The sequence below is a fragment of the Pseudophryne corroboree genome, chromosome 7 (genome assembly GCF_028390025.1).
Source record: "Pseudophryne corroboree isolate aPseCor3 chromosome 7, aPseCor3.hap2, whole genome shotgun sequence".
NCBI classification, from domain to species: domain Eukaryota; kingdom Metazoa; phylum Chordata; class Amphibia; order Anura; family Myobatrachidae; genus Pseudophryne; species Pseudophryne corroboree.
In genome coordinates this window covers 42826568-42852511 of record NC_086450.1, presented here as the reverse complement: position 1 = coordinate 42852511, position 25944 = coordinate 42826568, and the positions used below count along the sequence as shown (strand labels likewise).

Sequence of the window (25944 nt, the reverse complement as noted above, 5' to 3'; positions counted from 1 at the left end):
TTTGAATCCCGGGTAAGACTCATACCAGCCACACCAATCACACCATATAACTTGTGATCTAAACCCAGTTAACAGCATGATAACAGAGGAGCCTCTAGAAAAGATGGCTCACTACAGCAATAACCCGATTTTTTGGTAACAATAACTATGTACCAGTATTGCAGACAATCCGCACTTGGGATGGGCGCCCAGCATCCACTACGGACTACGAGAAATAGAATTATCGGTAAGTAAATTCTTATTTTCTCTGACGTCCTAGTGGATGCTGGGAACTCCGTAAGGACCATGGGGATTATACCAAAGCTCCCAAACGGGCGGGAGAGTGCGGATGACTCTGCAGCACCGAATGAGAGAACTCCAGGTCCTCCTCAGCCAGGGTATCAAATTTGTAGAATTTAGCAAACGTGTTTGCCCCTGACCAAGTAGCTGCTCGGCAAAGTTGTAAAGCCGAGATCCCTCGGGCAGCCGCCCAAGATGAGCCCACCTTCCTTGTGGAATGGGCTTTTACAGATTTTGGCTGTGGCAGGCCTGCCACAGAATGTGCAAGCTGAATTGTACTACAAATCCAACGAGCAATAGTCTGATTAGAAGCAGGAGCACCCAGCTTGTTGGGTGCATACAGGATAAACAGCGAGTCAGATTTTCTGACTCCAGCCGTCCTGGAAACATATATTTTCAGGGCCCTGACTACGTCCAGCAACTTGGAGTCCTCCAAGTCCCTAGTAGCCGCAGGTACCACAATAGGCTGGTTCAAGTGAAACGCTGAAACCACCTTAGGGAGAAATTGAGGACGAGTCCTCAATTCTGCCCTGTCCGTATGAAAAATTAGGTAAGGGCTTTTATAGGATAAAGCCGCCAATTCTGAGACACGCCTGGCTGAAGCCAGGGCCAACAGCATTACCACTTTCCATGTGAGATATTTTAAGTCCACAGTGGTGAGTGGTTCAAACCAATGTGATTTTAGGAACCCCAAAACTACATTGAGATCCCAAGGTGCCACTGGAGGCACAAAAGGAGGCTGTATATGCAGTACCCCCTTGACAAACGTCTGAACTTCAGGAACTGAAGCCAGTTCTTTCTGGAAGAAAATCAACAGGGCCGAAATTTGACCCTTAATGGACCCTAATTTTAGGCCCATAGACAGTCCTGTTTGCAGGAAATGCAGGAAACGACCCAGTTGAAATTCCTCTGTAGGGGCCTTCCTGGCCTCGCACCACGCAACATATTTACGCCAAATACGGTGATAATGCTGTACGGTTACATCCTTCCTGGCTTTGATCAGGGTAGGGATGACTTCATCCGGAATGCCTTTTTCCTTCAGGATCCGGCGTTCAACCGCCATGCCGTCAAACGCAGCCGCGGTAAGTCTTGGAACAGACAGGGTCCCTGCTGGAGCAGGTCCTTTCTTAGAGGTAGAGGCAACGGGTCCTCTGTGAGCATCTCTTGAAGTTCCGGTTACCAAGTCCTTCTTGGCCAATCCGGAGCCACGAGTATAGTCCTTACTCCTCTCCTTCTTATGATTCTCAGTACCTTGGGTATGAGAGGCAGAGGAGGGAACACATACACTGACTGGTACACCCACGGTGTTACCAGAGCGTCCACAGCTATTGCTTGAGGGTCCCTTGACCTGGCGCAATACCTGTCTAGTTTTTTGTTGAGGCGGGACGCCATCATGTCCACCTTTGGTTTTTCCCAACGGTTCACAATCATGTGGAAGACTTCTGGGTGAAGTCCCCACTCTCCCGGGTGGAGGTCGTGTCTGCTGAGGAAGTCTGCTTCCCAGTTGTCCACTCTCGGAATGAACACTGCTGACAGTGCTATCACATGATTTTCCGCCCAGCGAAGAATCCTTGCAACTTCTGCCATTGCCCTCCTGCTTCTTGTGCCGCCCTGTCTGTTTACGTGGGCGACTGCCGTGATGTTGTCTGACTGGATCAGCACCGGCTGACCTTGAAGCAGAGGTCTTGCTAGGCTTAGAGCATTGTAGATGGCCCTTAGCTCCAGGATATTTATGTGAAGTGATGTCTACAGGCTTGACCACAAGCCCTGGAAATTTCTTCCCTGTGTGACTGCTCCCCAGCCTCTCAGGCTGGCATCCGTGGTCACCAGGACCCAGTCCTGAATGCCGAATCTGCGGCCCTCTAGAAGATGAGCACTCTGCAACCACCACAGGAGAGACACCCTTGTCCTTGGTGACAAGATTATCCGCTGATGCATCTGAAGATGCGACCCGGACCATTTGTCTAGCAGATCCCACTGGAAGGTTCTTGCGTGGAATCTGCCGAATGGGATTGCTTCGTAAGAAGCCACCATCTTTCCCAGGACCCTTGTGCATTGATGCACTGAGACTTGGCCTGGTTTTAGGAGATTTCTGACTAGTTCGGATAACTCCCTGGCATTCTCCATAGGGGAAAAACACCATTTTCTGGACTGTGTCCAGGATCATCCCTAGGAATAGAAGTCGTGTCGTCGGGATCAGCTGCGATTTTGGAATATTGAGAATCCAACCGTGCTGGCGCAGCACTATCTGAGATAGTGCTACTCCGACTTCCAACTGTTCCCTGGATCTTGCCCTTATCAGGAGATCGTCCAAGTAAGGGATAACTAAAACTCCCTTCCTTCGAAGGAGTATCATCATTTCGGCCATTACCTTGGTAAAGACCCGGGGTGCCGTGGACAATCCAAACGGCAGCGTCTGAAACTGATAGTGACAGTTCTGTACCACAAACCTGAGGTACCCTTGGTGAGAAGGGTAAATTGGGACATGTAGGTAAGCATCTTTGATGTCCAGAGACACCATATAGTCCCCTTCTTCCAGGTTTGCAATCACTGCTCTGAGTGACTCCATCTTGAATTTGAACCTTTGTATGTAAGTGTTCAAGGATTTTAGGTTTAAAATTGGTCTCACCGAGCCGTCCGGCTTCGGTACCACAAATAGTGTGGAATAGTACCCCTTTCCCTGTTGTAGGAGGGGTACCTTGATTATCACCTGCTGGGAATATAGCTTGTGAATGGCTTCCAATACTGCCTCCCTGTCTGAGGGAGACGTCGGTAAAGCAGACTTTAGAAAACGGTGAGGGGGAGACGTCTCGAATTCCAATTTGTACCCCTGAGATACCACCTGAAGGATCCAGGGGTCCACTTGCGAGTGGGCCCACTGCGCACTGAACTTCTTGAGACGGGCCCCCACCGTGCCTGAGTCCGCTTGTAAAGCCCCAGCGTCATGCTGAGGACTTTGCGGAGGCGGGAGAGGGCTTTTGTTCCTGGGAACTGGCTGTTTGTTGCAGCCTTTTTCCTCTCCCTCTGCCACGGGGCAGAAATGAGGCGCCTTTTGCCCGCTTGCGCTTATGGGGCCGAAAGGACTGCGCCTGATAATACGGCGTCTTCTTAGGTTGAGAAGCTACCTGGGGTAAAAATGTGGATTTTCCAGCAGTTGCCGTGGCTACCAGGTCTGATAGACCTACTCCAAATAACTCCTCCCCCTTATAAGGCAATACTTCCATATGCCTTTTAGAATCCGCATCACCTGAACACTGCCGCGTCCATAAACCTCTTCTTGCAGAAATGGACAGCGCGCTAACTCTTGATGCCAGTCGGCAAATATCCCTCTGTGCATCACGCATATATAGAAATGCATCCTTCAAATGCTCTATAGTCAGTAATATACTGTCCCTATCTAGGGTATCAATATTTTCAGTCAGGGAATCCGACCACGCCAGGCCCGCACTGCACATCCAGGCTGAGGCGATTGCTGGTCGCAGTATAACACCCGTGTGAGTGTATATACATTTTAGGATATTCTCCAGCTTTCTATCGGCAGGTTCCTTTAGGGCGGCCGTATCAGGAGAGGGTAGTGCTACCTGTTTAGACAAGCGTGTGAGCGCTTTATCCACCCTAGGGGGTGTTTCCCAACGTGCCCTATCCTCTGGCGGGAAAGGGTACGATGCCAATAACCTTTTAGGAATTATCAGTTTTTTATCAGGGGAAACCCACGCCTCATCACACACTTCATTTAATTCCTCGGATACAGGAAAAACTACAGGCAGTTTTTTCTCACCAAACATAATACCCTTTTTAGTGGTACTTGTATTATCAGAGATATGCAATACATTTTTCATTGCTTCAATCATGTAACGTGTGGCCCTAGTGGAAGTCACGTTTGTCTCCTCATCATCGACACTGGAGTCAGTATCCGTGTCTGTGTCTGCCATTTGAGGTAACGGGCGTTTTAAAGCCCCTGATGGCGTTTGAGACCCCTGGACAGGCACAAGCTGAGTAGCCGGCTGTCTCATGTCGTCAACTGTCTGTCGTAAAGAGCTGACACTGTCACGCAATTCCTTCCATAAGCTCATCCACTCAGGTGTCGACTCCCTAGGGGGTGACAACTCTATAATAGGCAATTGCTCCGCCTCCATCTCATTTTCCTCCTCAAACATGTCGACACAATCGTACCGACACACCGCACGCACACAGGGAATGCTCTGATAGAGGACAGGACCCCACTAGCCCTTTGGGGAGACAGAGGGAGAGTATGCCAGCACACACCAGAGCGCTATATATAGACAGGAATACCACTATAAAATGTGCTTTTCCCTTTATAGCTGCTGTTAGTATTAAAACTGCGCCAAATTAGTGCCCCCCTCTCTTTTTTACCCTTTTCTGTAGTGCAGGACTGCAGGGGAGAGTCAGGGAGACGTCCTTCCAGCGGAGCTGTGATGGAAAATGGCGCCCGTGTGCTGAGGAGATAGGCTCCGCCCCCTTCTCGGCTGCCTTTTCTCACGCTTTTTGGTGAGTTTTGGCAGGGGTTAAAATACATCCATATAGCCCTGGGGGTTATATGTGGTGTATTTATGCCAGCCAAGGTGTTTACATTGCTGCTCAGGGCGCCCCCCCCTAGCGCCCTGCACCCTCAGTGACCGAAGTGTGAAGTGTGCCTGAGTAACAATGGCGCACAGCTGCAGTGCTGTGCGCTACCTTGTTGAAGACTGATGTCTTCTGCCGCCGATTTTTCCGGACCTCTTCTTGCTTCTGGCTCTGTAAGGGGGCCGGCGGCGCGGCTCTGGGTCCGAGCTCCGAGGCTGGGCCTGTGTTCGGTCCCTCTGTCTCTAATGGTGTCCAGTAGCCTAAGAAGCCCAAGCTGGCTGCAAGCAGGCAGGTTCGCTTCTTCTCCCCTTAGTCCCTCGATGCAGTGAGCCTGTTGCCAGCAGGTCTCACTGAAAATAAAAAACCTAAAACTAAACTTTCACTAAGAAGCTCAGGAGAGCCCCTAGTGTGCACCCTTCTCGGCCGGGCACAAAAATCTAACTGAGGCTTGGAGGAGGGTCATAGGGGGAGGAGCCAGTGCACACCAGGTAGTCCTAAAGCTTTACTTTTGTGCCCAGTCTCCTGCGGAGCCGCTATTCCCCATGGTCCTGACGGAGTCCCCAGCATCCACTTAGGACGTCAGAGAAAATATCTAGGTTACCTTTTGGCGTAGATAAAGCTTACTGTTTGGCAGACCAAAATGTAAACTTGCCTGATACAACATGGGGACCACCCAAACACTAGGTTTCACACCCTGTAATGTATAGTCGCTATCCCCCATGGTCCTTACGGAGTTCCCAGCATCCACTAGGACGTCAGAGAAAATTACATTACGGTAGAGGAGCCTTTCCCAGAGAGCTTACAATCCAAACCCCCCTACAGAGTATGGCTGTACAGGCATCTACACTCATTTAGGTCAATTTGCTGGAATTACCATATAAACTTTATTTCTGTTCCCTTCAAAGCGAAATTCAGGGAGATCTATCAAACCTTCCCAAGAGGAAAAGTGGAGAAATTCCCTGTAGGAAAAAAAATCAGATCCAAGCTCTTATTTTATCCAGTGTACTAGCTGACTGCTCCAATCTGATTGGTTACTACGGGGACCACCCCACTTGGGAGGCAATCAGTTTAACCAGCTGACGGAATCCCGGCGGCCAGGATACAGACGCCAGAATCCCGAAACCCGGTACTAATCCGGTCAAAATCCCGGCCACATTCCCCACTTGAGTAATGGTCCACGCCACCACCTGAGGAGGAATAAAATTAGTGTGGCGGAGGTCGCCACCGGGCCCGCAGAGTAGTGAGCGCAGTTAGCCCGCAAGGGGGCACGCTGCGCTCACCACTGGTATTCTGACTGTCGTGATCCCAACAACCGGGATAACATACTGTACCACCCAACTTGTCCTCTTTAGGTTTGATAAATCTCCCCCTAAGCCTCCAACTCTCACAGTGCTTAAGAAGTTTTGATATTTGCTTTAAACACTGTTCCAAAGTTTCTGTCCAAAGAATAATTAGTTGTGCAGTTATACGGGTCACAACGCAGTCATAACGCCTCACCTGGGCGCACCTGGTCTTCCCTTTACTGGGTTACACCCCTGTACGGCTGCAAGTGAACAAATCGCTACCTATCCATATAAAACACAAATGTCATTTCAACCAATGACCTTAAATGTACCTTACAGTGCATCTGTAATCATCTGTAATACTTTACCGATCCCTCTGTATCTGCTGCTTCAATCTCATTTGCCTTAGGCTTAGCATTGGAAGCTGCCAGGCTGTCAGGGAAGCACGGAATTAATTTGCCACAATGCAGCTCATATATGAACGAGTACGGGTAAGCTCCTGTTATCTCTATGGGCACATCAGGAGCAATTGTTGATTGTGTTTTACAAGGGAAAAGGTGAAAGGAGGTTACACGCTGTGTGATATATACGGCTGGTGTCACAAGAGTGCATCATTCTAGAACATAGGTTCTCAAACTCGGTCCTCAGGACCCCACACGGTGCATGTTTTGCAGGTCTCCTCACAGAATCACAAGTGAAATAATTAGCTCCACCTGTGGACCTTTTACACTGTCAGTGAGTAATTAATACACCTGTGCACCTGCTGGGTTACCTGCAAAACATGCACTGTGTGGGGTCCTGAGGACCAAGTTTGAGAACCTGTGTTCTAGAACATGACATTATATGCAATAAACAGGTCTTCTGAAACAATCTAGTTTCACACATTACAATGACGTTCCCATGGGTTTCGCTCACTGGGACTTACTCTTTACACATTACAAAGACGTTCCCATGGGTTTCGCTCAGTGGGACTTACTCTTTACACGTTACAAAGACATTCCCATGGGTTTCGCTCAGTGGGACTTACTCTTTACACATTACAAAGACTTTCCCATAGGTTTCGCTCAGTGGGACTTACTCTTTACACATTACAAAGACTTTCCCATGGGTTTCGCTCAGTGGGACTTACTCTTTAGGCTGCTTCCTTGGTGCTTTGGGTTTGCGGGCAGAGGTTAGTTCTGATAGATCAGGTAGGGCGTCTGCAAGTGGTCGCATGTCGCCGACAACAGGTGTAGCTCTCCTCTTGGCCTGGGCCTTCTTGGTCTGCTGAGCCAGTATCAAGGAATCGATTTCTAGAACACATGGAGGCATACAGAACAATGGCAAAGCTTCATATTGTCACAATGTACAGACAACAGGCATCCACGAACCTACATAAAAGTGCATTGTGTAACCAGAGCTACACATCTGTAAGCATTGCACCTGATGACTCCAGCTCTTTACACAGCTGTTTAATGTTCTCCGTGTTACGGCGGACCTTCCACTTACAAGGTTTCCAATAGTCTGTTACTTTGATATCTCACCAAGTACATTGAAAATAACGTACATTCTGTACAGAGTTAGCAGAAACAAATGTATTTAATTTAAATACCTCAATTCATGCCAAAACGCTGGAATTCCTACAGTAATCCATGTTTTGGATTGCTACCAAGCCCCATCGTAACAACAGGCTCTGCAGCTATATTTACATTGTAAAACGCTGCCCTAACATATAATCTGACAATTAACTTTATAACACCTCTACGTGATCTCTGTAACCGCAGTTTCATAATCCATCTGCAAATATGCCAGAGACTCTATTAACTCCTAATTATTTGTAAAAATAAGTGTCCGTGAGACAGAATAACGAGAGAACGCATCTGGGAGAAAGAATCGCGTGTGCAAGCCATACAGTAGGTTAAGCTCTGGTTGCTTGCGACTTTTATGTACAGGGCCACATTCTGTCTGGGATAGAGGATGACTGTACAAAACTGTATACTAAGAAAAAAAAAATCAAACGGAGAAAATGTAATGCAGAATGGGTCAGAATGAAAGGACATGTAGGGAAGCCAGGCCCAGAAAGCTATTGAAGACAGATGTTCAGGCGCAATAGAAATGCGGTGCTGACAGACAGTAAATTATATTCCCCTCCCCAGCTGTACTTTAGAACAGATACAGTGGCTTGCTTACGTGATATGCTTTAAGTGTATTGCTAACCTTGGCACGGACACTAGACTGGGCAGCTATAATAAAATAGCTGTGGAGGCTTGTTGAGTTGACCATTCCAGGTCACATACAGGACATAAAGGAAACATCTACTTGATAATTCTGCTCAACACTTTGTATTATGAGCCTGTTATTTTTTTTTAAATGAAAACCTATGAGTAAGAGCTATAAATTAACTTGCCAACCAGTCTCTTGCCCTTCCTGTATTCTCTCCAGCCCAAGCTCCAAGTGCCACTAAGTATCTTCCTCACCTTCCCATCCCCACAACCTGCTCCAACTGTCCCTTTCATCACTGTTCTCCTTCACCTTCTCTCTTTCATCTGTCCCCTCTCCGTTTCATCTCTGCCCCCTCTCCCTCACCATTTTTCTCATCTCTTACTCCCCAACCTCCAGTTTTTGTAAACCAATACTTTTGGATATTCAGGGATAAATTTACTAGACCTCAGTTGTGGAGCAAATGTTTTTTTCCTCAAACACCTACGATCTGCTAATTTGACTTGTTCAATTTACATTACGATATGTTAGATTCTACAAAATAATGTATGTATTTTTTTGGAACGGTCGTGTTATTAAAGAAGGAATTGCCTCCTTAGATGATTTAAAGTATAGTTATAGTAATAGAATGTGAACCAGACTATTTGTAGAGACATACAGGTGCTCAGACCTGCCTTTTCTATACAGACTCTGATGAAGCATTTCAAATCAAATCCACTGCGCCTTGTAAATCTCTCTCCATTTCACCTCTGATGAAGTTGTGGATCACTCGACAACGAAACGCACTGTACAGTTAGCAATATGATGTTAGAATGGTTTCAGAGAGCAACCTCTTGACAGATCTGTTACTCTTACTGCTATACTAAAAATATTGCTCTGACTGAAGTTGAAATACCTAATGATTTAGTACCTAGCCTCCTTCCAGTCTACAGAATGGAGGAGGAAACGTAATTAGCAGGATTTTCTGCCATTTCTGATAAAGAATTTAAAGCAGCAATTTTTTAAAAGACAAAATCAGACTAATTTTCTCTTTAAAAAAAAAAAAAAAGAAGACAAAAAAAATCTGCGTTATAGACAAATAACTGTACGGTAGGGGCTCGGCATTCCCCTTAATGTCATCCTGAAAACAATTTCAGGTTTATAGAGAGCTAAGGTGCCAAGATGAGATCCACTAATGGAATGCTCCAATAGCGGTTAAGAATCCTACTAATAATTAATACTTTTTATATTTCACTACTGAATTATGTAAAAAATAAAAACAAAATTCATTACTAATTTTAGCTCATCTTAATTAAAAAAAAAAAAAATTGCTCTCAATCACGTGTTCCTCTGCGTCAGCCTGGCATGCTCGCCCAGGGGTATCCTCTTTCTCTTAACCTATTACCACATTCCAGTAACCGTTCTTCAAATATATCAGTACTGTTACAGTTTCTTCCAAAATGAAAATGGAAAATTTGTGTTTCATTTCCTTTTATGGTAACAAGCACAAAATGCGGAGAGTTGCTGGCATCTACACTAAATAGAAGCATTTTGTTGCGATATTGCCATTTTCACAATGGGATTTCTCCACAATGCAGCCCAGGAATTCAATACGTTCTTTGCAAATGTTAAAAGAGAAAATTTCAAATTAAAATGGTTATAATCTTATAAGAGCCAATATTGTTTAAAATCTACACTACTAAGCTAGGCTATACAAAGATAACATCTATCTACAGTTCAAAAAAGTAAAAGGACATTCATTTGCTATAAAATCTATGAGCATACAAATAACATTTTTAAGATCTTGTAATATATATTCGGTAGTGCTTATGCTGGCATTCTGCACCTGTCACAACCCGTGCTGTTCCTCATTCCTGCCTGGAAACAGACCAGAGTGTGCTAGAAGCACCAGAGCAGAGGCTGACACCCCAGGCAAGAAAGAGGAACTGCAGGGGTTGTGGCAAGTGCAGGGTGCTCTATTTTCATGTACACTTGACGTACAAAAAACCAAAAAACTTTGTTGACCCAAAATTATTTGCACACACACATAATCTTGAGCACTAGTGACGGGGTGGGGAATATAGGTCTGTACTTCGCCGTCCTCAAAAAGGGTGTCACCATTCCAACTGTGGGGGAGATTTATCAAAGCTTGGAGTGAAATATAGTGCAGAGAGAGGTAAAGTACCAACCAATCAACTCCTAACTGCCATTTTGCAAACACAGCCTGTAAAATCACAAAAGCTGACTGGCTAAGTACTTTCTCTCTCTCAAAGCTTTGATAAATCTCTTCCTCAGTCCGCAAATGCAATGCATTCTTCCATTATACAGACAAGAAATCACACTGCAATCTTAATCCATGTGAAATTGTAGAATTTATCTTATATATCTTTCTTTTCTCAGAAATACCAATGGCAACAGCAGTGAAACAAACAGGCAATTCTACCAATACTATAACTGGCTGTTACAATATGCAAAGAGATTCTAGGATCATCGGTTCAATGAAGCTTTTGAGGTACGCCTCACCTTGCAGATTTTATTGCCCCTTTTAAAAAATGTACATTTTCCTAAAACTGCCAATAAACATTTTTAGCAATATTACACTGTACGTGTCTTTATACTGCTGCTCTACCTTGGAGTATAATTAATATACACAGCAAGGGCCGTCTGGAAAAAGGTAGTTCTTTCTGGTTCTCAGATACCATTACTTTTTATTTGGTAAATGATTACTTGTCCGTACTAGTTTGACATTTCATCACGATACCCCCTACACTGCTTTTTCTATACTTCCTGATTTTTTACACCTGGGAGAAACAAGGTATTTACCCTGTAAGGCTAGGAGTCTATTGCTAAAGAGGCAGGTATAACATTCAGTGAAGGATATTTATTACAAAGCCCTCACCCACTCCTCTCCCATCTACATCTCTGACGTTATCTCCCTTTACTCTCCCACCCGTCCTCTTCGCTCTGCTAATGCACGCTGACTCTCCTGCCTACGGATTACTTCCTCCCACTCCTACCTCCAAGATTTTTCACGTGCTGCACCACTTCTTTGGAATTCCCTACCTCTCCCCCTCAGACTCTCCACCTCTTTACAAAACTTCAAACGGGCTCTCAAGACCCACTTCTTCACCGAACCCAGCCAAATCTCATCATAACCCTCTGTTCCACGCTCTCTATGTACCCCATCTATGTCACCCCTGTCTGTCTACCCCTCCCCTTTAGAATGTAAGCTCTCACGAGCAGGGACCTCTTCCCTCATGTGCTTATCCTTTCTTACTTTAATAATCTTCAACTGCACCAAATCCAGCAGTCTTCTGCCACCTGATACTTATTCCAGTGTCATCTGCTGATGTAACTATGTTTATTTACCCTGTACTTGTCCTATACTGTCATCAACTGTTAAGTTGCTGTTTTCATGTTTGATTATTTGTTTATGTACTCTGTAATTGGGCGCTGCGGAACCCTTGTGGCACCATATAAATATAGGATAATAATAAATAATAAGATTTTACTTACCGGTAAATCTATTTCTCGAAGTCCGTAGTGGATGCTGGGGACTCCGTAAGGACCATGGGGATAGACGGGCTCCGCAGGAGACATGGGCACTTTAAGAAAGAATTTAGGTTCTGGTGTGCACTGGCTCCTCCCTCTATGCCCCTCCTCCAGACCTCAGTTAGAGAAACTGTGCCCAGAAGAGCTGATAGTACAAGGAAAGGATTTTGGTAATCCAGATCAAGATTCATACCAGCCACACCAATCATACCGTATAACATGTGAAAACAACCAGTTAACAGTATGACAAACGACAGAGCATCAGGTCAAACCCTGATGCAACCATAACATAACCCTTATTGAGGCAACAACTATATACAAGCATTGCAGAAGAAGTCCGCACTTGGGACGGGCGCCCAGCATCCACTACGGACTACGAGAAATAGATTTACCGGTAAGTAAAATCTTATTTTCTCTAACGTCCTAGTGGATGCTGGGGACTCCGTAAGGACCATGGGGATTATACCAAAGCTCCCAAACGGGCGGGAGAGTGCGGATGACTCTGCAGCACCGATTGAGCAAACAAGAGGTCCTCCTCAGCCAGGGTATCAAACTTGTAGAACTTTGCAAAAGTGTTTGAACCTGACCAAGTAGCCGCTCGGTAAAGTTGTAATGCCGAGACCCCTCGGGCAGCCGCCCAAGAAGAGCCCACCTTCCTAGTGGAATGGGCCTTAACTGATTTTGGCAGCGGCAATCCAGCAGCAGAATGAGCCTGCTGAATCGTGTTACAGATCCAGGGAGCAATAGTTTGCTTTGAAGCAGGAGCACCAAGCTTGTTGGATGCATACAGGATAAACAACTGTTTTCCTGACCCTAGCTGTTCTGGCTACATAAACCTTCAAAGCCCTGACCACATCAAGCAACTCGGAATCCTCCAAGTCAATAGTAGCCACAGGCACCACAATAGGTTGGTTTATATGAAAAGATGAAACCACTTTCGGCAGAAATTGTGGACGGGTCCGCAATTCTGCTCTATCCACATGAAAAACCAGATAGGGGCTTTTATGTGACAAAGCCGCCAACTCTGACACACGCCTAGCCGAAGCCAAGGCTAATAGCATGACCACCTTCCACGTGAGATATTTCAACTCCACCGTTTTAAGTGGTTCAAACCAGTGGGATTTTAGGAAACTTAACACCACGTTAAGATCCCAAGGTGCCACTGGAGGCACAAAAGGAGGCTGAATATGCAGCACTCCCTTTACAAACGTCTGAACATCAGGTAGAGAAGCCAACTCCTTTTGAAAGAAAATGGATAGGGCCGAAATCTGGACCTTAATGGAACCCAATTTTAGGCCCAAATTCACTCCGGACTGTAGGAAGTGAAGGAAACGGCCCAGCTGGAATTCCTCCGTAGGAGCATTCCTGGCCTCACACCAAGCAACATATTTTCGCCATATACGGTGATAATGTTGAGCTGTCACGTCCTTCCTAGCCTTTATCAGCGTAGGAATGACCTCATCCGGAATGCCTTTCTCTGCTAGGATCCGGCGTTCAAACGCAGCCGCGGTAAGTCTTGGAACAGACAGGGCCCCTGTTGCAACAAGTCCTGTCTTAGAGGAAGAGGGCACGGGTCCTCTGTGAGCATTTCTTGCAGATCTGGATACCAAGTCCTTCGTGGGCAATCTGGAACAATGAGGATTGTTCTCACTCCTCTTTTTCTTATTATCCTCAGCACCTTGGGTATGAGAGGAAGAGGAGGAAAAGCATAGACCGACTGGAACACCCACGGTGTCACCAGGGCGTCCACAGCTATCGCCTGAGGGTCTCTTGACCTGGCGCAATACCTCTGTAGCTTTTTGTTGAGGCGGGACGCCATCATGTCCACCTGTGGCAGTTCCCACCGACTTGTAATCTGTGCGAAGATTTCCTGATGAAGTCCCCACTCTCCCGGGCGGAGGTCGTGTCTGCTGAGGAAGTCTGCTTCCCAGTTGTCCACTCCCGAGATGAACACTGCTGACAGTGCGCTTACGTGATTATCCGCCCAGCGAAGAATTCTGGTGGCTTCCGCCATCGCCACCCTGCTCCTTGTGCCGCCTTGTCGGTTTACATGAGCCACTGCGGTGATGTTGTCTGACTGAATCAGAACCGGTTGGTCGCGAAGCAAGGTCTCCGCTTGACGTAGGTCGTTGTATATGGCTCTTAGTTCCAGGATGTTGATGTGAAGGCAAGTCTCTTGACTTGACCACAGACCTTGGAAATTTCTTCCCTGTGTGACTGCTCCCCAACCTCGGAGGCTTGCGTCCGTGGTCACCAGGACCCAGTCCTGAATGTCGAATCTGCGGCCCTCGAGAAGGTGAGCGCTCTGCAGCCACCACAGGAGTGACACCCTGGCCCTGGGGGATAGGGTGATTAACTGATGCATTTGAAGATGTGATCCGGACCACTTGTCCAGTAAGTCTCATTGAAAGGTCCTCGCATGGAACCTGCCGCAGGGAATGGCATCGTATGATGCCACCATCTTTCCCAGGACTCAAGTGCAGTGATGTACTGACACCTGTTTTGGTTTTAATAGGTTCCTGACCAGTGTCATGAGTTCCTGAGCTTTCTCTATCGGGAGATAAACCCTTTTCTGGTCTGTGTCTAGAATCATGCCCAGGAAAGGCAGACGAGTTGTAGGAACCAACTGCGACTTTGGAATATTCAGAATCCAGCCGTGTTGCCGTAACACTTCCAGAGAAAGTGTGATGCTGTTCAGCAACTGCTCTCTTGATCTCGCTTTTATGAGGAGATCGTCCAAGTACGGGATAATGGTGACCCCTTGCTTCTGCAGGAGTACCATCATTTCCGCCATTACCTTGGTAAATATTCTCGTTGCCGTGGAGAGACCAAACGGCAACGTCTGAAATTGGTAATGACAATCCTGTACCACAAATCTGAGGTACGCCTGATGAGGTGGATAAATGGGGACATGAAGGTATGCATCCTTTATATCCAGAGACACCATAAAATCCCCCCCTTCCAGGCTTGCGATGACCGCTCTCAGCGATTCCATCTTGAACTTGAACCTTTTCAGGTATATGTTCAGGGATTTTAAATTCAATATGGGTCTGACCGAACCGTCCGGTTTCGGGACTACAAACATGGTCGAATAATAACCCCTTCCCTGTTGAAGGAGGGGAACCTTGACCACCACCTGTTGAAGATACAATTTGTGAATTGCAGTTAACACTATTTCCCTCTCGTGGGGGGAAGCTGGTAGGGCCGATTTGAGGTATCGGTGAGGGGGCATCTGTTCGAAGTCCAGCTTGTATCCCTGAGACACAATTTCTATCGCCCAGGAATCCACATGGGAGTGAACCCACTTGTGGCTGAAATTTCGAAGAAGTGCCCCCACCGGGCCTAGCTCTGCCTGTGGAGCCCCAGCGTCATGCGGTGGATTTTGTAGAGGCCGGGGAGGACTTCTGTTCCTGGGAACTAGCGGTGTTGTGCAGCTTCTTACCTCTGCCCCTGCCTCTGGCAAGAAAGGACGCACCTCGGACTTTGTTTCTTTGTGATCGAAAGGACTGCATTTGATAATACGGTGCTCTCTTAGGCTGTGAGGGAATAAAAGGCAAAAAATTTTACTTTCCAGCTGTAGCTGTGGAGACCAGGTCCGAGAGACCCTCCCCAAACAATTCCTCACCCTTGTAAGGTAAAACCTCCATATGCCTTTTTGAGTCGGCATCACCTGTCCATTGCCGAGTCCACAGGACCCTTCTGGCAGAAATCGACATAGCATTTATTCTAGAACCCAGTAGACGAATGTCTCTTTGAGCATCTCTCATATATAGGACAGCGTCTTTAATATGCCCCAGGATCAACAATACAGTATCCTTGTCTAAGGTATCAATTTCCTCAGATAAGGTATCCGTCCATGCTGCTACAGCACTACACACCCAGGCCGTCGCGATTGCCGGCCTCAGTAAGGTACCTGAATGTGTATAAATGGACTTCAGGGTAACCTCCTGTTTGCGATCCGCAGCATCTTTGAGGGTAGCCGTATCCTGTGACGGCAGGGCTACCTTCTTGGATTAGCGTCTTAAAGCTTTGTCCACCCTAGGGGAGGATTCCCAGCGTAACCTGTCCGTTGGCGGGAAAGGATACGCCATAAGAATCCTTTTGAAAATCTGCAGTTTTTTATCTGGAGATTCCCAAGCCTTTTCACATAACTCATTTAGCTCGTGTGAGGGGGAAAAAGGTTACCTCAGTCTTCTTTTCCCCATACATATGCACCCTCTTGTCAGGGACTGGGGTTTCCTCTGTGATGTGCAACACATCCTTAATTGCTATAATCATATAACGGATGGATTTAGCCAATTTTGGCTGTAACTTTGCATCATCGTAATCGACACTGGAGTCAGAATCTATGTCGGTATCTGTGTCAACAGTTTGGGATAGTGGGCGCTTCTGAGACCCTGACGGCCTCTGCGACATAGGATCAGGCACGGGTTGGGACCCTGACTGTCCCGAGGCTTCAGCTTTTTCTAACTTTTTATGCAAGGAATTAACATTATCATTTAAAACCTTCCACATATCCATCCAATCAGGTGTCGGCGCCGTCGGCGGAGACACCACATTCATTTGCTCCCGCTCTGCTTCCATATAGCCTTCCTCATCAGACATGTCGACACAAGCGTACCGACACACCACACACACAGGGAATGCCCTCTCTGAAGACAGTTCCCCCACAAGGCCCTTTGGAGAGACAGAGAGAGAGTATGCCAGCACACACCCCAGCGCTATAAACCCAGGAATAACACAGTAACTTAATGTTAACCCAGTAGCTGCTGTTTATATTGCTTTTTGCGCCTAATTATGTGCCCCCCCCCTCTCTTTTTACCCTCTTCTACCGTGTATCTGCAGGGGAGATGTGCCGCCTGTGAAGTCTTCTTTGCTTCTCATACTCACCCGGCTTCTGTTTTCCGGCTCTGCGAGGGGGACAGCAGCGCGGCTCCGGGACCGGACGGCGAGGGTGAGATCCTGCGTACCGATCCCTCTGGAGCTAATGGTGTCCAGTAGCCTAAGAAGCAGGACCTAGCTTCTCTCCCCTCAGTCCCACGATGCAGGGAGTCTGTTGCCAGCAGAGCTCCCTGAAAATAAAAAACCTAACAAAATACTTTCTCTCAGCAAACTCAGGAGAGCTCACTGAAAAGCACCCAGCTCGTCTGGGCACAGTATCAAACTGAGGTCTGGAGGAGGGGCATAGAGGGAGGAGCCAGTGCACACCAGAACCTAAATTCTTTCTTAAAGTGCCCATGTCTCCTGCGGAGCCCGTCTATCCCCATGGTCCTTACGGAGTCCGCAGCATCCACTAGGACGTTAGAGAAAATAATAATTAGTGCTTGTCTAGTATTTGCAAGATATTTTATTGTTATGTGCACTACAATACAACCTGCTCAATATTGTCTTACCATACATTGCATAATCCATCTATCCATCTATCTATCTATCTATCTATAGAAAGAGAACTAGCTATAGGGGTATACTTGGTTAACGATCACATCGGGTACAGGATAATTACATACACAAGGCGGTATACAGACTGTCACTTTACACTAAGAAACTATACCTAAAAGGAATTATTACAAGCCTCTGCACATTGTATTCATTCAGATGACAGTAATGGCACTGCACTGTAAATCTTAAGTATAAAACAGAGTGTAAAAGAAATGTATGTATAATCACATAACAGAAGTCAACACAAATGTCAGTTGCAGCTAACAGCAGTTTCTCTATCATTCCAAGTGCTCTGCCGTAATCAGGCTGGCTATACACTCAAACATGATAGCGGGGCCGTAACTAGTGCCAGAAAGAGAATTGGAGCCCCACCCCATATTTAATATAGGGACAATGCATGGGGAAGGGCGTGGCCACATAATAATACCAATTAATATTATGTTGCTCAGTAGTCTCCCTTATTCAAATTACACCACAGCAGTGTCCCTTTTACACATGACGCCAGGCAGAGCCCCCTTTTACACATGACGCCAGGCAGAGCCCCCTTTTACACATGACGCCAGGCAGAGCCCCCTTTTACACATGACGCCAGGCAGAGCCCCCTTTTACACATGACGCCAGGCAGAGCCCCCTTTTACACATGACGCCAGGCAGAGCCCCCTTTTACACATGACGCCAGGCAGAGCCCCCTTTTACACATGACGCCAGGCAGAGCCCCCTTTTACACATGACGCCAGGCAGAGCCCCCTTTTACACATGATGCCAGGCAGAGCCCCCTTTTACACATGACGCCAGGCAGAGCCCCCTCTTACACATGACGCCAGGCAGAGCCCCCTTTTACACATGACACCAGGCATGTTACAAAGAGTTCTTTGAAAACCCAAAATTTATTACATACAAGCCAAACTAGATCTGACAAGTCCGTAAATAGATATCAAAAGACAGTCAAAGGAATCCGAAATGTGGGCCTGATTCAAAGATGAACTAAACCCGATTTTTAAGCAGTTGAGCGATCATCTTCCGACTGCTGATGCACCTAAGTCATATTGCCCATTTACAATGAAGGTCTTGTGAAGGAATTCGCAGGGAGGATTTTTTTGCAAAGTGACTGACAGTCAGGGATCGCTAAGAGGTGGTAACAGGGAGTGGGGGGGGGGGGGGGGGGGGAAACCGCAGACCATTTTAGGGATGCGTCTCAGCCTGCTACTGCAATTCTGAATGCAGCTGCAATGGCTCCGGCATCTTAATTTCTGCGGCCACACAGTGCAGTCATACGGCTAAGGAGAAGTTTGGTAATAATCCACCAATGCTGACTCTTTGCACGTACCGGCTGGACCTCGCAAAGTTGCCGGTGGGCACTGGCGCGCGCAGCACATTTTATTAGGGGGTGCACCGCTGGAGTGGTGTGTCTAGCACCGCCTTCTGGGCGTGTCTAGCAACATCTATTGGTGGTAAACGCATATAAAATATCCACCCTTGTACCAATCCTAATAAAGCAGATACATTGTCAGATGTTGTGGTGTGCACCAAACAAACACCCTGATGGCACTCACTGCAATTACACTGCTCCTCCTCAGCCTGGTCTGGCTCCCCCTCTCTTTCCCGTGCAAGCTGCAGCAGCTTACTTACAAGTCAGTCACTCACTGAAACTGACAGTCGCAGACTAGTACTGCTGCTGCTGCTGGAAAAACAAGTGACGTGTCAATGTTGCTGCCGACCACCTTCCAGTATTGAATTTGTCTTCCTAAGAGGAATGCTGGCTGCATGCTGATCCTCATCAGTGGCTGGCGTTGGCATAGCATAGAAGGAGAGAGGTGTATATGTGGCTGGTGTGACGGGTGGGCGTGCAAGCAGCATGATGTCATTACGTCACATCACGCTGTTTTTGTACATAGAGGTGGAGCCAGGAGTTTGAAAGCCGGTGGCAGTGGCACCCTTGATTAACCCAGGCGTCCGGTCAGTAATGCAGTCCTGACAGGGTGCAGCGCAGAGGGGTCAGTAATCAGCCTGCTCGGCGATCGTTGTATCAGGCATGTGAGATCGGGGTGCCAGACATTAGGGGGTGCCTGTGCGCACCAGGCACCCCCCCTGCGCACACCTATGCCGGTGGGCATCTCAATACAAACCAAGGCAGCTGCAGCATTTGCAGAGTTTCGCACAGTGGCTGCGTGCACATTCCCAGCTGCGGCGGCATTAGAGTCCGTCTGTAAATCAGGCTCTGTTTTTTATATATTGAATAACTTCTGAATATATATTTTTAAAGGGAACATTAGTAGCGTGCAGTTGGCCAGAATCACTGCTTGTGTTAAGTAAACGTAAGCTCTTCTCTGTCTATTATAAATAAATCACGTAAGCCTGACCAAACCTTATACACTGACAGATTTGTCACCACAATGACGTGTTCTGCAGAACTCAACTGTACGTTAGCAGCCTCGTCCAACCTCTGAAAGAGCAATTAGGCAAGTGAATGAGTTATATTGTAGGAATCATGAATTATACACATTGGCTGTGCCTGGAGCCTAGTGCATGGAACATTGTATTTACTTTGGAGAATGCCAAATAAAGATTAGTAACTTGAGATAAAGAAGCTGGGGGGGGGGGGGGTGTTCCATAGAAAGGAGCAAAGGATAAGCCTTGGAAAACCGCAACAGTCTAAATGTTTAGTTGGTTCTTAAGCCTTTTAACCAGGACCTAACTAGGTCAGTGAAGCAGGTTAGTGGCCCATTTTGGGGGTCTCCGTCAGTACAGCTAATTAAATAATGTGCCAAAAGTAATAATTAAAGCGGGTTTAAAGACAACTATATTGGAAGTAAAAGGTATGTTCCATTCACATCATTTAATGTTCATTCTAGCACCCTGCATGTGTCACAAGCCGTGCAGATCCTCTTTCCTGCCTGGGGTGTCGCTCTCTGCTCTGGTGCTTCTAGCACATTCTGGTCTGTATCTCAGCACCAAGATACAGAGTGTGCTAGAAGCACCAGAGCAAAGAGACATCCCAGGCAGGAAAGAGGAACTGCACGGGTTGTGACAGGTGCAGGATGCTAGAATGAACACTATGATGATAAGTTTGGGCTATTGGACACTTGGATAGCACATTCCAGTCCATGCCAATATGTTCCTCATACAAATGGCTTTATACACACATGCATCAGAAAGTAGAGTTGCTGTTTTGAATCGTTCCTAATATATCATTCTGGGAATCTAGCAGGTCAGAGCATGCATCGTGATGCCCCTCTTTAGGTCATTGTACGACCAGTGGTATCAATCTGATGATTGTAGTGACTGAAATAACAAATCTCAGCCTGTAAGAAGTGATCGGTGTGGTCTGATTACCTATAGCCATTATGCCAGTACAATAACTCCGCAATAAAAGAACCTCTAGTGTCCCACTGACCGTCGTGTACAACAGAGAAACGCCACATTCACCTAAAAGGGGTCAGAGAAGTATAGGGTACACAGCAGAGGGAAAGAATAGCCTGCAGCCCTAATACTCCAGTGGCACGGATATACCACATCCCATAGTGCGACGCCTGCTGCTCAGCAGAGGTGCTCTCGTTACATAATGCCGTCATCTTTTAGCAGAGTAAAGAAAATAGCAAAATAACCATGTAAACAACTTTCAATGCTTGCTCCTGCCACTACACCACCATAAGGATCTCCAATCCCACCAGACACCATCTGGGAACCAGCTCCCTAATCTGTCTACACGTATATAATGCACACCAAGCCACCTCCTATGTATTTATTATTAACTGTTATAGCGCTGGCATTCATTGCTCATATACAATACTTTGGTAATAGTTCTACAAAGGGTTTATACTCCACTAAAAATATGTAATGTGATGTGATGTGATTTTGCATTAAATGTAGCATATGTAAGAACCCCCACCCGTAATGTGGGGTACAGGAGAACCCATAGCCCAAGCTCTACAGGCGACAGCACGCTGTAGAATATCCAATCTGTGCCCTCTCAGTTATTCCTATCCTTTGCCAAATATTATTGCCTAAATGTGTGTCTAACAATTTGTTGCCGGTAATATTTTTATTTACTAACGCGGAAAGGCAAAATTAGTTTTGGTTTAATGCGGCTGCTTTTAATGGTACAAAAACATCTGGCGGAAAAACAAAAACTTTAATATGCTTATTTATTTATTCATTACCAGTTATTTATATAGCGCACACATATTCCGTAGCGCTTTAAATAGAATATTTGGCCATTCACATCAGTCCCTGCCCCAGTGGAGCTTACAATCTATATTCCCTTGCACATTTATACACACACAGATTCACACTAGGGTTCATTTTGTTGGGAGCTAATTAACCTACCAGTTTATTTTTGGATTGTGGGAGGAAACTGGAGTACCCAGAGGAAACCCACTCAAGTATGGGGAGAATATACAAACTCCACACAGTTAAGGCCATGGTGCGAATTTAGCCCATGACCTCAGTGCTGTGAGGCAGTAATGCTAACCATTACACCATCCGTGCGAGCTTAAGTAGTTGATCCCTGTCTGCGTATATCAGATCTTTACACAAAAGGTAATATACTTAAAAATACATTTGTTTTTTTATTTGTTTTTTAGTTTTTAACTTGCAAAGATAGAAGTACTCACTCTGTAACCATCGCTCCCGCCTCTGCTTTGCCTTTTCTTTCTTGGGCAGTAATATCTTCTCTTCTGGAATGAAAGAAAGAGATAGAGAGATTTAGTAAGTGTCGTCCCAAGGTCAATTAACCTACCTTTACTTTTTTGTATTGTGGGAGGAAACCAAGAGTACCCGAGGGAAGCCCCACACAGAAACATGGATAACATACAAACTCCACACAGATAAAGCCATGGACGGAATCAAAGTCACGGCCTCAGTGCTGTGAGGCAGCAATGCTAATCACTGTGCAACAGTGTTGTTTTAAACATACAAAATGCGTCCATTTTTCCCATTCATAGTCGTACGGCTCTAACTAAATGGATAAAGAATCACTGATACTCAATAATAACTTGGAGAAAGATGCATGGAGTTGGGAAGCACCAAGATTGGATGCAGGATGTCTTATTGCATTCAATATCAGGATTTAAAAAAAGGTAACATTATAGTAGAGCTCTGACAGGGTTAAATTAAAAAGGATTAGCCAGGCAACTGTTAATGAGATGGAAATCACATTTCCACAATATTTTACGACCGCTTTCCTACTGCTTTATGAGCTCGGGTTTAATTAATTTTTGCTTTTGTTGTAAGCTTGGTAATTTGATACTACAGGGGGCCCAAATTTGTGACCCCCGCCCCCCTAAATAAATAAATAAATAAATAAATAAATAAATAATAAGATTTTAAACCTACCGGTAAATCTATTTCTCCTAGTCCGTAGAGGATGCTGGGGACTCCATAAGGACCATGGGGTATAGACGGGCTCCGCAGGAGATAGGGCACCTAAAAAGAACTTTGACTATGGGTGTGCACTGGCTCCTCCCTCTATGCCCCTCCTCCAGACCTCAGTTAGAGAACTGTGCCCAGAGGAGATGGACAATACAAGGCAGGATTTAGCAATCCAAGAGCAAGATTCATACCAGCCCACACCAATCATACCATGTAACCTGTAACATACATAACCAGTTAACAGTATGAACAAAAACAACAGTAACGGTCCAAGACCGATGTCAACTGTAACATAACCCTTATGTAAGCAACAACTATATACAAGTCTTGCAGAGTTTCCGCACTGGGACGGGCGCCCAGCATCCTCTACGGACTAGGAGAAATTGATTTACCGGTAGGTTTAAAATCTTATTTCTCTGACGTCCTAGTGGATGCTGGGAGCTCCGTAAGGACCATGGGGAATAGACGGGCTCCGCAGGAGACTGGGCACTCTAAAAGAAAGATTAGGTACTATCTGGTGTGCACTGTCTCCTCCCTCTATGCCCCTCCTCCAGACCTCAGTTAGATTTCTGTGCCCGGCCGAGCTGGATGCACACTAGGGGCTCTCCTGAGCTCCTAGAAAGAAAGTTTATTTTAGTTTTTTATTTTACAGTGAGACCTGCTGGCAACAGGCTCACTGCATCGAGGGACTAAGGGGAGAAGAAGCGAACCTACCTGCTTGCAGCTAGCTTGGGCTTCTTAGGCTACTGGACACCATTAGCTCCAGAGGGATCGACCGCAGGACCCGTCCTTGGTGTTCGTTCCCGGAGCCGCGCCGCCGTCCCCCTTACAGAGCCAGAAGCACAAAGATGGTCCGGAAAATCGGCGGCAGAAAACTTCAGTCTTCACCAAGGTAGCGCACAGCACTGCAGCTGTGCGCCATTGCTCCTCATGTACACCTCACACTCCGGTCACTGATGGGTGCAGGGCGCTGGGGGGGGGGGCGCCCTGAGCAGCAATAAAAACACCTTGGCTGGCAAAATAATCACAATATATAGCCCCAGAGGCTATATATGTGATAAATACCCCTGCCAGAATCCATAAAAAAGCGTGAGAAAAGGCCGCGAAAAAGGGGCGGAGCTATCTCCCTCAGCACACTGGCGCCATTTCTCCCTCACAGCTCCGCTGGAAGGAAGCTCCCTGGCTCTCCCCTGCAGTCTGCACTACAGAAGGGTAAAAAAAGAGAGCGGGTGGCACTAAATTTAGGCGCAGTATATAAATTATAGCAGCTATAAGGGGATATAATTTAGTTAATCCTTGTATTATATAGCGCTCTGGTGTGTGCTGGCATACTCTCTCTCTGTCTCCCCAAAGGGCTTTTTGTGGGGTCCTGTCCTCTGTCAGAGCATTCCCTGTGTGTGTGCGGTGTGTCGGTACGGCTGTGTCGACATGTTTGATGAGGAGGCTTATGTGGAGGCGGAGCAGATGCCTATAAATGTGATGTCACCCCCTGCGGGGCAGACACCTGAGTGGATGGACTTATGGAAGGAATTACGTGCAAGCGTCGACTCCTTACATAAAAAATTTGACGACATGCCAAATGCGGGACAGCCGGCTTCTCAGCTCGTGCCTGCCCAGACGACTCAAAGGCCATCAGGGGCTCTAAAGCGCCCGCTACCTCAGATGGCAGACACAGATGTCGACACAGATACTGATACCAGTGTCGACGACGAAGAGTCTAATTTAATGTCCACTAGGGCCATTCGTTGCATGATTGAGGCAATGAAAGAGGTATTACACATTTCTGATATAAACCCAGGAACCTCAAAAAAGGGTATTATGTTTGGGGAGAAAAAACTACCAATAGTTTTTCCCCCGTCTGAAGAATTAAATGAAGTGTGTGAAGAAGCGTGGGCTTCCCCCGATAAAAAATTGGTAATTTCTAAAAAGTTACTAATGGCGTTCCCTTTCTCGCCAGAGGATAGGTCACGTTGGGAAACACCCCTTAGGGTGGATAAAGCGCTCACGCGTTTGTCAAAAAAGGTGGCACTACCGTCTCCGGCCGCCCTAAAGGAGCCTGCTGATAGAAAGCAGGAGGCGATCCTGAAGTCTGTATATACACACTCAGGCATTATACTGAGACCAGCGATTGCTTCGGCATGGATGTGCAGTGCTGCAGCTGCGTGGTCAGATTCCCTGTCGGAAAATATTGACACCCTAGACAGGGACACTATTCTGCTAACCGTAGAGCATATAAAAGACTCAGTCTTATACATGAGAGATGCACAGAGGGAGATCTGCCGGCTGGCATCAAAAATAAGTGCACTGTCCATCTCTGCTAGGAGAGGCTTATGGACTCGGCAGTGGACAGGGGATGCAGATTCGAAAAGGCACATGGAAGTTTTGCCTTATAAGGGTGAGGAGTTATTCGGGGATGGTCTCTCAGACCTAGTTTCCACAGCAACAGCTGGGAAGTCAGCATTTTTGCCCCATGTTCCCTCACAGCCTAAGAAAGCGCCGTATTATCAGGTACAGTCCTTTCGACCCCAGAAAAACAGGCGGGGAAAAGGCGGGTCCTTTCTGTCCAGAGGCAGAGGTAGGGGAAAAAAGCTGCAACAAACAGCAGGTTCCCAGGAACAAAAGTCCTCCCCCGCTTCTTCCAAGTCCGCCGCATGACGGTGGGGCTCCACAGGCGGAGCCAGGTACGGTGGGGGGCCGCCTCAAAAATTTCAGCGATCAGTGGGCTCGCTCACAGGTGGATCCCTGGATCCTTCAAGTAGTATCTCAGGGGTACAAGCTGGAATTCGAGGCGTCTCCCCCCCGCCGTTTCCTCAAATCTGCCTTGCCGACAACTCCCTCGGGCAGGGAGGCTGTGCTAGAGGCAATTCACAAGCTGTATTCCCAGCAGGTGATAGTCAAGGTGCCCCTACTTCAACAAGGACGGGGTTACTATTCCACACTGTTTGTGGTACCGAAACCGGACGGTTCGGTGAGACCCATTTTAAATTTGAAATCCTTGAACACATACATAAAAAAATTCAAGTTCAAGATGGAATCGCTCAGGGCGGTATTGCAAGCCTGGAGGAGGGGGATTACATGGTATCCCTGGACATCAAGGATGCTTACCTACATGTCCCCATTTACCTTCCTCACCAGGAGTACCTCAGATTTGTGGTACAGGATTGCCATTAACAATTCCAAACACTGCCGTTTGGACTGTCCACGGCACTGAGGGTCTTTACCAAGGTAATGGCAGAAATGATGATACTCCTTCGAAAAA

At 46.7% G+C, this 25944-nt stretch overlaps 1 protein-coding gene across 1 annotated transcript in view; it reads right to left on the bottom strand.

Moving 5' to 3' along the window:
• The window catches only part of SLX9 (SLX9 ribosome biogenesis factor), a 265146-nt gene that overhangs the window by 78740 nt on the left and 160462 nt on the right, over positions 1–25944 (bottom strand). The window contains exons 3-4 of the mRNA XM_063933085.1: positions 21929–21991; positions 7276–7438 (exon numbers count right to left, since the gene is read on the bottom strand). Of these exons, the coding sequence (XP_063789155.1) occupies positions 7276–7438; positions 21929–21991 (226 nt within the window). The remainder of the gene's footprint in view (positions 1–7275; positions 7439–21928; positions 21992–25944) is intronic.